The sequence below is a fragment of the Gavialis gangeticus genome, unplaced genomic scaffold, assembly GCF_001723915.1.
Source record: "Gavialis gangeticus isolate Ggan-Ray unplaced genomic scaffold, GavGan_comp1, whole genome shotgun sequence".
NCBI classification, from domain to species: domain Eukaryota; kingdom Metazoa; phylum Chordata; order Crocodylia; family Gavialidae; genus Gavialis; species Gavialis gangeticus.
In genome coordinates this window covers 84,144,837-84,158,687 of record NW_017729022.1, presented here as the reverse complement: position 1 = coordinate 84,158,687, position 13,851 = coordinate 84,144,837, and the positions used below count along the sequence as shown (strand labels likewise).

The following is a 13,851-nucleotide window of genomic DNA, read 5'->3' as shown; positions in this document are numbered from 1 at the left end:
TGCCCTGGGCCCCATACACTCCTAGGGACAGCTCTGCTTGTCTACACTAATATACAGAGTCCATACATGATTAAGGAATGCACAGAAGGAGACACAGATCTGTATTAGGCATCTAATATCAAATACTTCTTTTACTCTACAGGAAACAAGGCCCACTGAAACATCAAAATGTGGTATATGAGAAACCATATTTTAAACCAGCTGCTAAAGTGAAGTCTGGTTAAACTGAATTGCTCTCTTTCAACTAAAACATTTAAACAGATATCCTCTTAAAGAAAGCCCTGACTAGCATAGAGAGAGGTCAAGATGCAGTACTGTGCTTGACAACTAATTATGGATGCAACAGTAATTTACATACTGTAGTTCTTTAATTTAGACAAAGATTTTCTCATAAACAACTGTGCTAGAAATCAACCCTGAGGACTTGTACCCTTTCCTGCTGCATGCTATAAAAGTACTTCATGTGCATAGAAGCCACATTTTCCTGCAAAAGTGCATGAATATAGTACTGAATTACATTACAAAACCTTGATGTGGACAAGACCCTTGAAGACCTGAGTGCTCATTTAACACATTCAATGTAAATAATACATCTTGTGGGACTTAGGTTCATTTCTCTGTTAAATATGAATCTCATCACTTGCCATATGAAGTAGGTCCAGCTCACAGAATCATGCCAACTCGGACAGTGTGTGAAAATAAAGCAGAATATTTCAACAGATTGAACTAACCTGCTTTGAAGCTACATACCTGCCAGCACTGATCCAAGCAAAAGGACTCAGTAGGACATAATAAAAGTGTTATATGGAGGGAGTCTTTTAACTCCAAAACAAATATTGATTTATTTTTGCTTTATTTACAAAGAGATTGTAAATTTACAGAACTATTTATAAAGGTTCCTTTACAAACTGAAAAAGTAACCACAATATCCTCTCCACCCACTAGCCCTCAACATAAACAACTCCCAAATAGGACACTGTGCCTTTTAGTTTCAATATGGCAGGTGTCAAGTCTAATTTCTAGGATACTAGGTCCTGTACCCTGTGTCCATCCCTCCACTTAAATGTTTTTAATGGAAGAATGAAAGACAGAGGAGAAAGCTATTTTCCTCAAAATGTTAATCTAAATGTATTTTAAAGTATTTCTAGCCTATGAAAATTTTATGAAGTGTTGGCTTTAATACACATAAACTAGAAATAATTTAATAATGCACTTAGATGAACAGTTTACGTCTTCATTTCCATTTAGTTTCCTATAGTTAACGAGTTAAATTTCTTCATTTGCTAGCAACATTACCCATTAGGGCTACAAAACAGTTTGTGCTCAGGTACTGGTGGATCGTGATAGTCTATCTCACTTTCATTTGAACCATAAACTACATTGGCTGCTCACTACCTTAAAAAAAGCAGCCAAGTTAACTAAATCCATTTCTAAAATACTGTTCATACTTTTAAAAATACTTTTAAGACAAGTCACTTCCCACTTCTAAGTTTAATAGATACCCTTTCAAATTAATGCTTATGTAGCAGGACATGGCAATGACTCTCTTACTTTCACTAAGTCTAATTTATCTCTGCTCCAGACTTTTCTGAACAGTAACAAAGTAAACTTCTGGACCAACAACAGTGCATGTTAAAATTGAGACTATAGTACTCTCTAATCCTAAGAAGAGCTGCATTTGGCCTTTTTCCTCCTCTTTTCCTCACATTACTGATCTCTCTCTTTCACTAACATGAATTCAGTAAGTTGCAGTTGCTAGGTTCACTGCCAAGAGACTTAAGTCCTCTTTTCATCTACAGAAAAGATAGACTGCAGTAGCATCTCAGGCATAAAAATAGAAATTGGGCCCATCTTTCATTGTCACTATAGCTGTCACGCAGTAGCCCCAAAAATCTTGAATGAACTAAAAATATCTTTGGTCACACAATGTAAACAGATAAAGAACAGTATATAGGAAACATAATAGTCCTCCTCTCTCCAAATGTCCATAAAAATGAAAAGTACTTCTGGTTTAGAGGAAGATTCACATTTGTTCTTGCACTACACACTGATGTTATATGGGTGTCCACTTTTAGTATTCTCTAAGGCAATTATTCCCAAAGCTTTATATAATTAAATATTACAAGTTAGAAAACTTACAATATACTTAATATAATCATCATTCTAAAATGCAAAATTATTGCTGCTTTTTTGGCTAAGACAAAAAAATATCCATTCAACTACTCTTCTAAATCAGTGTGAATAAAAAAATGATTTAGAAAACAATTATATTTGAAATCATTTTAGAGGAGCCTGATCTTACTATAGCCTATTAAAATAATTTTAAAATATACTCCAAATTATTAAAAATTATTTCAAATATACTCCAACAAGGACCTTTTCTGAAATTTCACTGCTTCGGCACCTATATCCCATTGATTTTAGTGGGAGTTAGATACCTAATCTGAACTTTTAGAAAACCTACTATGCACTTTTCTTTATCCACAAGTGCCTAAAACTTCTGAGACCAACTACATAGCTGGAAAAATTGCTCTTTGAAAGCTTTTTGGGTACCTAAAGAAGCATGTTTGTATCTGAAAACTTGCAAAACACAACTATTTAGTTAGTCTAATACAAGATATCACATTTACCCAAAGAACCTTGCCTGCCTATGTCATTAGATCAACACAGCTACAACCAACACCCCCTAAAGCTTCTGAGATAATGTTTACTAAATAAAATTTTATTTTGCAGTTTCAAATGCAAGATATGTTTTGATAAAGTAAGTTTTCCCCCCTTTTTATACTAATGATATTATGGAAACAAAAACATTTTTAAATGTTTTAAAATAATTTCAAGGAATTTCAAATTTCATCTAAATGTAGTTTGATATGTTTGCTAAATTATTTTTTTAATATAAAATGAGTCATTCACCATTTTCTAACATAATAAAATGTAAAAATTAAGAATCTGAAAAGGTGCAGCTGGAGCTACACAAGTGTTTGTAGATGTACGGTCTCTTTCTGGTTAACAAAATTACCAAATTTAGCAAATTTGTAGTTGCAAAAAATCATGTTTTAATGATTACATCACCCCAGAAAAATTTAACCCCTTCTCAATAAACTGGCAAATTAGTATAAATACAAATAAGATTAAAATTGATTACTTGTTAAATTAAATCTGAATTAAAATGGCTGATTTAAAAATCAAAGCAGCTAGTCACTCTCACATGGCTAAGAGTTAACACAAAAGCTACTACACAGCAACCACAAACATTCATTCTGTAACTTTTCTTGTACATGTGGCTGGATGACAAATTATTAGATGCAGGTAAGAAAAAATCATTCCTAATCAGAAAAAAAGTCCACAAATTTCTCTTCTGATATTGTGTATTATGAATGGCTTACATTATTATCATCCCCAAACTCACTTGTCTTCCTTTATGCATGGGACACCTTTAGATACTGCTTTTGCTGTGATGAATCAGAGAAACCATTTCTGATACATGGGTGCCCTCTTTTGGATCTTTCCCATCATTACATTTATCCAACATTGAACTGACGGTAAAAACACACAGTCAAACTAAGTGGATCAAGCTGTGGTGTGGCCTGTTGTGCTGGAGCTTATCTTCTTTATTGGATGAAACTCATCGCCCACTGTCCCATATCAGACAGGGATTTGATGTGGGATGACTGGTAACATTTTTCCCTTGCCCAGCAATTTCCCATATCCCTCATTGCCGCAAGCATCCTTGATGGAACCAGGGTCATGTGCCAACCCACACAGAGGTAAGCAAGGGTCAGTACGAGTCCCAGTGCAGAGGTGGATGACCCAGAAAATACCCAACATCCTGAGCCTCCAAGCCCAAACCCATGCTGACTCAGTGTGTGCCCGCATGGCGCTTGAAATTCTCTGGGATCCTGCATTGTCCTGTGCCTTCTTTCTTCACCCACTTGATTCCCTGGATCCTGTGCCTTTACAGAGACCTGTGAGGGCTCTCACCACTTAGGGTGTATCTCTGTAGATCCTCACTTACAAAGAAGATTCCCAGAGCATGTCTGTGTAAACGAATAAAGTTGGACAGGTGCTCCTGAAGCTTAAAGGGCCTGATCCTGCGTAGAAATTTCTGGGGTGCCCCTCAAGAGCAGCTGGAGAATGTGGGCAGATGCAGGCTGCCTGAACTCTTCCACCGCAGAGCAAATAGATGTCCACTGCAATAAAGTGCCACTACCTTTTATTGTGCCACTTCTGTGGCACAATGCAGGACAGAGATGTCTATTCGACTCAAAATATATATTTTTATGGCAGCACAAATGACATACCAGCCTATGTCTATTTCTACCTTTAAATGCTGTCTTTACACAGCAGGTATTTGAGCTCATTCTTGAAGAACTTCCAGTAGTATTGTAACTGAGGTGCTTATTAAAACTTATGAAGCTCAGTGCATACTTCTGCTCTAGATAAACTGAGAGCTTACCAAGGCTTTGTTATCAAGTCCCAAAGTTCCTAAATTAAGAAAACACTATTTTCAGAATGGAAGATAAAGTCTGAAAAATAATATTCACATCTCAGCTGCAAGTCCAGGCTGTCATACAAGGGTTCCAGTATGTGCTGAGAGAGGTAATGAAACTGCAGTGACAACAACCAGTATGTCTTTAGTTCCTCCACTTGCTCCATTTAGGATTGTAAACCCATCCAATTCAGCCAGAAAAAAATACTAATTAACATACACCTAAGAACATCAGATTGTTCATGGCATGTTACTGCTGCATGCACGTAAGTTCCTGCCAACAAAAAACCTCACTTTTCGGGAACAAGAGAAATTAATGAGCTCAGACCCAGCGGCATGAAAGGTAGCCACTAGGGCTAAGTACAGACAGTCAGAAAGCCAGAGGCTGAATCATTTCAATTTTTGCAGATTTCTATAAACTGTCTAGATTGAACCAATTAGAAAATGAACTGATGTTCACCTTTCAAACCAGAAAGGCAGCCAGACCCCTGCAGTGCTCCGTATCAGGAGGTGGGGGCACTAGAGCATGCCTCTCAGCCTGCTGGTCATCGCAGAGAGTCGGGAGATGGGCAATTCCCCCAGCCACGCTTCCTTTTCAGTCTCCGGCCAGTTAAGGAGAGGGCCTGGGGGAACCCTCCCCCACACTAGGTTGCCAGCTGAGGTCTCCCCAGCACTGGGGAAGGGGGGAAGAGGGAAAAGCCCCCAGCTGGATGTTTTGACCTCCCCTCCAACACCGTGCTGGATGTGGTCCCCCTAACCATGCCCCCTCCTCAGTCTGGGCTGGCTGAGGAGGGACTGTGGGGCCACCCCAACCCTGCACTGGACCCCCAGCTGTCCTTTCCTTGGCCAGTTGGCTGGCTGTGGGGGGTGTGGGAAGAACGTGCCCCCGCCCCCCCATTCAGCTCTGGACTCCCAGCAGGGCTATGCTGGGTGCAGGGGGTTGTGGGGAGAGAAGCTTGCAGCAGAGGCCTTTTTCCCCCACCACTCCCTCCCTGGTAAACCTGCTGGCCAAGGAGGGGGTGTGGCTGGATGATGACCCCAACTCCTGGCTTGGGCTGAGAAGAGAGTGGTGGGGGGGGAATGTACCTCCTCCTGCCTGGCTCTGGACCCCCAGCTGGGCAGTGCTTGGTGCTGGGGGCCGAGGAAAGCTGACCGTGGGGGCCATTTTTCCCTGCTAACTCCCTCCTCAGCTGGCCCGCTGATCACAGAGGAGGCATGGCTGGGTGATCATCCCAGCTCCTGGCTTAGGTAGAGGGAGTAAAGCCCCCACTGTGAGCTTCTCCACTTTTGGGAGCTGGGGCGATCATCTGGCCATATTTCTTCTTTGGTTGGCAGGCTGGCTGAGAAGAGAATGGGAGGTAAAATGGCCCCCTACCCCTGCCCCCCAGGGCCCAGAGCCAGGTGAGGGGGCCCCTTTTCCTCCTCACTCCCTCCTCAGCTGATCTTCTGGCCTAGGAGGAGGCATGGTGGGTGATCGCCCTGGCTCCTGGCTGCAGGGAAGCTTGCAGTGGAGACTTTATTCCCCCAGCCCGAGCCTGTGCAATCACCCGGCCACACCTGCTCCCGGCTGGCAGGCTGACTAAGAAGGAAATGGGGGTGAAAGACGGACCCCTCTGCCTGGCTCTGGACCCCCAGCCAGGCTGTGCCTAGTGCAGAATGGGTGGGGCCCACCGTGGGGTCTTTACTCCCCGCACCCAAGCCAGGACAATCACCTGGCCATGCTTCCTCTCTGGCCAGTGGGCAGACTGAGAAGGGAGTTGGGGGTGGGGGGGAAACAGCCACCTTCTCCCTCCCCTCCCCTCATTCCAGAGCCCTGGCCGGGCTGTGCCCAGCATGGGGTAGAGCCTCCAGTGGGGTCTTTACTCCCCCTGCCAGCAAGGGGGGAAGCCCACAGTGGAGCTGTACTCCCTCCACCCCTGCTGGGAGCCAGGCTGATTCTCCCTGGCCAAGGGGGGACCAGGGCTGGGGAATCCCACTCCCTCCCCCGCCTTACAACTGGAGGCCGGGCTGCCCTGCTCTGTTGGAGCAGAAAGCACAGCCTGGGGCTGCACAGCACCCTGGGATGCTGGAGGACTGTGAGTTAAGTTGAACCAGGAGGGGATCTGGGACAGACGTTCCATAAACTGGTTTGACATAAATCATTTAAGTCTACATCCATCCAGGTTTATTTTAACTCAGTTTCAGCCACTTTGAAAGCGGTTTAAGCGTACTGAACTTCTGTTACAGATTTAAACCAGTTCCTAATCACTTAAACCTGTTTATGTGTAACTTCTGTCCCCAGCCCAGGAAACAGACTACAGCAGTGGTTCTCAACCTTTTCATATTCAAGGCATTACTGCATAATTTTTTTGTATTTAGCAGAATGCTCTGTGGGTGCAGGCAGAGGGAGCCGATCCTCTGCTTTGCGCAAGGGAGACATACCCCTCTGCCTTTGCCTGGAGCCATGCGTCCCAGGGGCACCCTAGATGAAAATTGCTGTTTTAGGTGCTCCACTTTTTACAGGGTTCAGCTGAGACACGTTAAAGCTGATTTTTCAGAAGTGTTGAGCTCTCACTCTATGAAGACCAGGGTCCTTGTCTGCAAGGCAGGCTAGTCGAGCTTGGCTTTATTTTTATTCTTTAAAACGCTGCTGAGAATGATTTTCTTCCCTGCCTTACATGCCCTCTCTCTCCCTCCCAGACCCAGTTTTCAGCTGCATTTCTAAAATTAGAAAACAATAAGAAGCAGGCAGTGGAAATAAATGGGTCTTCTGGAGATGCTTGTTTTCCCTAAGCACACCTACCCCTTAGGAGGTGTCAGCCCCCTCATGCAATTCAAGTGATGAAAGGCAGAGTCCTGCTGCTGGGACTCTCCACTGCCATCCTGCTGAGGGCTCTCTCTCTCAGTATGTGGCACTGGCCAGGGCAGTGCCTTTTGTGGCTTAAATTACCCCCCATTGAATTCCTACACCCCATACCCCCAGAGAAACAGGCTTCCCAGATCACCAGAGGACTCGAACTTCCTCTGCAAGGACACACCTCTCCTCCGGCTCCTGCTGCTTGACTGAACATCCTGCTGGCCCCAGGGACCAACCATAGGGGAGAGCCCAAGTCACTACTTCAGGGAACTAGGGTCCCCAGCTCCTCCTACCAAAGCAGGCTTATTTGGACATGGCAGGTCTGGGGAGCCACGCTGTCTAGTCCATTCAATGCCAGTCATTTTGTGATGTAGGGATACAGCGTGCCAGCACAGGGATATTGCCCTGGCTTCAAAAGGGAGAGGGTGGTTGGACTCAGTGCCAGCAAGCCCTGCAGATGCCAGGGAAGCACAGAAGTAGCTTTGTTGTGGCTGCTTCTGAGCTGTCATTATGCAAGAGGGAATTATGGACTTTCCTGGGGTAGGTTTGGCCATGAGCTATAAAGTACCTGCTGAGGGAGTGAAGCCAGCAACAGAAGCAGCAGCTGCAAGCACCAGTGCTCAGCTCTGTAAGGAGAAGGGCAACGGGGTACTGAGGTGCGAGCAGCCTGGGAGCTGCACAGAGTTCAAACAAGAGCATGGGGACTCCAGCAGGACACGGCAGGGAGGAGCAATGAGGCAGCTCCACTTGGTGGGAGGAGCAGTAGGGCACCCTTAAAAGGAGGGGGTGCTGCATCACCCCAGCTGAGAGTCACTGAGCATGGCAAGCTTCTTCAGAGAAAATAATTTTGAATGTACTCTATTTCCAAAGCAAGAAACCATACAGAAATAGGTCACCCAACCCATACTGTATTTCCCCACAAAACAGTTAACAGGTACAAAATTGCTTGTGTCACCTCTGTCTGCAGGATGGCTGCTCTCTGCTCTTTTGCTGTAAGAGACTCTTTCAGCACCTCAATATGCTGTTTGCTGTCAGAGAACTGGTTTGTGAGGGTCTCCAGCTTCGTCTGTAAAGCCAGCAGCTCTGTGTCCTTACGTGATAGCTCCTGTTTCACCTGACCAATCTAAAGGAGAAACCCAACAAGAGGAAGAGAAAAGAGAATTAACAGTCTAACCTTTAAAACTGCAATGAAAAGTTAGTATTCATCCAATTACCAATTAAAAGGATACTATTTTAAAGATTGTCACCACAGAACTTTAAAGACTTCACGTATCTACAAGGTTGGGTTTCACATCATACACTGGATATCAGAAAAAAGAAGAGCAGACAAGTAATGGGTGAAACCCATCCTCAGCCATCATTCACGTTGCCAGCCATGATTAGTTACTTGCCAGGCAGTTTTTTACTGAATATGAAGCAGACATGTACTTGATATGTACAAATATTAGGCCTCTTGTAGACCTAAACAAATCAGATATATTTCGTATGCTTTAGGGTGCTCTCCTTAGAAGGTGTGTTTGCCTTTCCAGGGCAATTACAACAGGTTTCTTGCCCTCATCACTATCCCAATTGCATCTCTGCAAAGAACATCATTGAAACATGCCTTTAATTGTCACAATCTTTGTGAAACTACAATTTCACCCCTCCTAGGAAAAGAAATTTCTTGAAGTTGATCCGAATATGTTATGAAATAACTGATACCAAAATTTCCACTTTTCATTCCCAAAAAATCTGTTTGAAACCTGCCCTGTAGTGAAGATCACTTTTCACTTTTAAAGTCCACTGGAGTCTGTGACAACACTTCCATAGGTTTCAGCCAAGGTGTGGTCCTATTCATGCACAAATAATGAAAAATTTCAAAGGTATGTTTAGAGATGGTGTTAAACCACAATCTAAACACAATCACCATCTCAGACACACTGACTCAGACTTGAGGACAAGTGTACATGCTTAATGAGAAATGCATTGAGCCTTAAGATGGACATATACAATAGGTCTGATTAGAAACCTAGAATTTGCCTCCCCACTTTCCAACAAAAAATGGCAATTAACAGGTTGATCCAAAAAATGTATAGTTCACTGTGAAATCAAATATATACAGAAATGTTTTAACCAACTTGCAAACAACTTCCTCTGTGGTGCTGGCAACCCAAGTCTATTAGCATAATGTTAAATATGTGCAAATCAGAAAGTTGAAGGACATAATGAAAAAAAAAATCAGATCCCCTGCCCCCGCCAAAATGAGTAACATTCACAAAAAACAGCATGAATGATAAAATATAATTGTAATAATATAAGGTGATATTAGTAATGAATGGAAGGAACAAAGTCAATGAGTTTAATTCCTATGTCTTTCTGCTAAAGCACTGCTTTTATGTACATCTTTACCAGAGGATGTTAGTTTTTCTAGCACCAAATGATGTCACCAAACACTGCTGCATTCCATTATAAAATGACATATGAGAGAGCGAGTGAGAGAGAGAGAGACAGAGAAAAGGGAGGAACATTTTGCATGTGTATATGTGTAGAAACTGAAAACAGCATAACATGACTTTTACCCTTTTGTAATAGATAAAATGGAGGGGAGATAAAGAGAATTTCCTTTACCGAATTATTAAATGTTATTTACTTAATTCTGACTGGAGATGAGACAGTCTATTTCTAACTTTAATTCTGTTTACTACTATCAAAAACTTCCAATAAAAAAATTCCATTTCATTTAGCAGAGCAATATGCAAGTGTGTATTGTAGCATCCAAATTATGCTTCTACTGTGAACTACTCACACTGGAACTCCTAATCCAACCCCCACAGCTATGTTAGTATCCTTAGGCACACCACAAGAAAAAGCAAGTGACTGTAGTATTTGGGGATAGTTCAGTTTTATGCAGTCTCTAAACCAAAAAAAAAAAGTGTGTGTGTGTACCGTTTTTCCCTACGTATCTATATCTAATCTATCTGTCTAGACAGACAGATAAACTTCTCCCATTAGAAAGCCACACATAGACTAGGAAAAGACATGTTGGATCCATTTTGAAACGAAATTCTACACCTTTTTAATCACAGATATTTTAAACAGATAAAGTGTTTTGCTTATATATAAGGACAGTACAAACTATTAAAAGTCCCAGGCAAAACCTTAAATTCACTGGATCTAGAAACTCAACATATGAGCTGCAAGCCCAAAAAGCCCCTATGTTCAAGGTTTCTGGGAAAGAATATGATAGTGTTCAGAGCTCCACAGAAAGTTAAAGGCAGCATTAAGTGCTCATATCTTTCTCCTCTGTGACGCACACTGATCACCCAGCACATGCAGTATTTAGAAAAAGAAGAAGTTTTAACATACACTGCTAACACAACACAGGGGCAGATTTTTAAAAGCACTCAAATCTTTGTTAAGTACTTAACCAAAGGCCAATTTTAAAAAGTACTTAGTACGCACCAGTTTAAACTGTTATAGTTATGGACACATTTACAAGACAGGTGAGCATGTTTGTTTTTTTTTAAAAACTGGCTGTTTATTTTGATCCCTAAATGAAGCATTGCATCGTTTGAAAATCTGAGCCTAATGGTGGGTGCCAAGCACTTTAGAAACGCTGCCCATCTGTGAAATCATCACTAAAGCAGAATCTTTGTCTCAGAGAGTAAATATGGGTAGTCAGAGTGTGTTTTAAACAGTGAGGCTACAGATGCCAAGAGGATGTGAACAAGAGACAGATGCACAGTAGGGGAGACTGGTTAGTTCTAGTATTAAAGACTCAAATTGTAAGAGAAGCGTAAGCTACCCAGAAGGTCATAGAGCTAGCAAAGCCCCAGCAAATGGCCACTGCACACAAAGAGAGAAACCTTACAGCAGAGACCTCAGCTTGGAGACCAGCCGCTCTCTTTTTCAGCTCCTCTCCTTGAGCCTCTTTGGCACTTAGCTCTTCTTTCAGTTGCTCTACCTGCCACGACATTGTTATTCTTTTCAATTTCAACATTTATCATATTTTAGCTGACCTCTTTCAGCCAACAAAGTGATTACAACTAATTAAAAACTAAATAGTAAGGTCAAGATTGGTTCTTCATTCCCTTCTCTGTCAAGATCTCTGGGGGTTAAAGTCACTGTATTGTCAAGTCCTCAGGCAAGAGTTTCATTATCATCCTTGCAAAAACTGACACTACAAATGTGGTTGCAGCTATTATTTCAATTGTAGAGCACATAGTACAACCATTTTGAAATAAGAAACAAATAGAAAATTCAGGCAGAAATAGCAAGAGAAAATCCTTGGCTTTAGAGGGATAAGTTATGCTGAGGCAGCTACTGATGCCAACAAAATATCTTATTAAAAAGATGATTCTGTGTACTTATAAAACAAGACAGGACTGCAGGGTATGGCTGAGACATCAGGATTGGAGCTGGACAAGTCACAAGGGGGAACAGGCTGTTAAATCAACTAGAGTTAGGGAGCAAGTTGTCAGCAGGAAAAGAGAGAGCACAAGGGACGGAAGCAGTACAGAAATAAACCAAAGGAGAATGTGTTCATTAGGCCTAAAGAGAGGGATGGAGAAGCAAACTGCTAACAAGGTGAGGCATGAAATAGTAGACAATTTAGTAGCAGACATAAGGTAGAAGACAATTTAAATGGTCTTTTCATATTCCTAATATTGGGAGGTTTTGTATTCAGTTTCTAGTGATAGTTCAACAGGATGCAAGGAGAAAAGTTTTTCTTGGAGTAAATCATTAAGCTGGATTGAGTGGAAGGTTACTAACAAGTCTTATTAAATCTTATTAATGTATATTTCTTCTTTAAGATGATACAATAGTTGTGTTCGACACTCTCCAGTAAGTGAAAACTATAAGCATAAAACAAATCAGTTCAGTGCAGTGATGAGAGCTCCAAAGAATCCAGTAGAAGTAAAGTATACATCAACTGTAAATTCTACACAGTACAGTAATTTATTTGTGCCACCTCTGTGCCTGAGGACAAGGATTTCCCAATGCCACCTGCATACAAACATCCCCAAATGCATAAAATCATCTAGCCACCAGTGCTACCGTGGAATCTGTCCGTCCTGTGACAACACTGCTGGAAGGACAACACAATAGAAACCTAAGCACTCATGCTCAAAACAACACTGAAATCATGTTAATCCTTTTGGTCATAGCATAATGATCCATCAGCTCATACAGAAATAGTTTTTTCCTTCTATAAAGTATATTTAAAAAGCCTGTTAGACTAAATTAACCTAATCCTATTAAAAGGATTATAAAGGGCCCAGAGATGCACAAAAAATTGCAACCAAGTCAACCGAAGTAGTGAGCAGAATTTGGCCCTTCTTCCTACTGAGCATACAATTCCCTAGTTTCTCTTAAAAATCATGAGGCTATTCCATTTCAAAGCCAAGTGTAGATACCTTTGCACCATTTCCAAGTGGTTAGGGTAATATGCAAGTCCCAACTACATCCTTGGTTGAATAGCTAAGTATAAATACTTTTCCCATCTCTTCCCTAATAGTTAGAGAGGTCATGATTACTATCACTTTTCTCATTACCTTATTTTTCATGAATTTGGAATGACTACGATACACCTCCATTTGCTTCATTTCCTCCTCCCGCTCCTCCGTGCTCACAGCTCCATTTGACTTCAGCATCTGGATCTCCTCTTCCAAATCCCGGAGACCTCGCTCCATGGAGGAGATTTTTGAGTCCTAAAAAGGATAAGATGAGATAAAAAAGCAACATAATGTTAAATGACTTGTTAACTATGAGAGGAACAGAAGACATGGGTGTGCTGGAACTGGAACTGCCCTTCTATAAATGATCCTAAAAGAACTGGTCTACACATGCTTAAACATCACCTATTTGAAAGCTAGCATATAAATTTTGTGAGACAGACATTTTTTCACCTCATTTCTGAAAGTAAAGGAAAAGTTTAAGGCTAAACTAGCATGTTGCTAGGGCCAAAGAATGGAATGAGCAGTAAGACCATGTGAAAAATGTAAGCTTGCAGTCCAGAGAGAGTGTGTATGACAGATATTATGATTGGACACGTTTGGCTCTAATTGTAGAAAAGGCAGATTCACATCAACTCTAATCCAAGGATATAGTATAAAAACACATGAAACATGTTGCTTAGCTAATGTCAATGAAGTGAGGGTTCCAAGTTGGGGAACAAAATATGGGCCATAAAGATGACTTTATGGCCCATAAAGGTGCTGTCCTACATGCTGTGGTAGACCAGAGCACGGAGGCAGAAAGAGATCTTGGAGTCATTAGAGCATGGAGGCAGAAAGAGATCTTGGAGTCATTATTGACTCCAAGATGAACATGGGCCGACAATGCGAGGTCATGGTTGGCAGGGCTAACTGGACCTTGTCATGCATCCACAGGTGCATCTCGAGTAGAGCCAAGGAGGTGATCCTCCCCCTCTACGCGACGCTGGTCAGGCCACAGCTGGAGTATTGTGTCCAGTTCTGTGCGCCCCATTTCAAGAGGGATGTGGACAACATGGAGAGGGTCCAGAGGAGGGCCACCCGCATGATCC

The 13,851-nt window shown here is 42.1% G+C and overlaps 1 protein-coding gene across 6 annotated transcripts in view; it reads right to left on the bottom strand.

Annotated features, from left to right (window-relative positions):
• Window positions 1-13,851, bottom strand: part of ERC1 (ELKS/RAB6-interacting/CAST family member 1) — a 539,371-nt gene that overhangs the window by 373,574 nt on the left and 151,946 nt on the right. For 5 of the 6 annotated variants that reach the window (XM_019515527.1, XM_019515529.1, XM_019515528.1 and 2 more), the window contains exons 4-5: window positions 12,860-13,015; window positions 8,281-8,448 (exon numbers count right to left, since the gene is read on the bottom strand). In XM_019515527.1, coding sequence (XP_019371072.1) covers window positions 8,281-8,448; window positions 12,860-13,015 — 324 coding nt within the window. Of the gene's footprint in view, window positions 1-8,280; window positions 8,449-11,184; window positions 11,269-12,859; window positions 13,016-13,851 lie in introns of all 6 variants that reach the window. The other variant, XM_019515532.1, reaches the window with a different exon arrangement.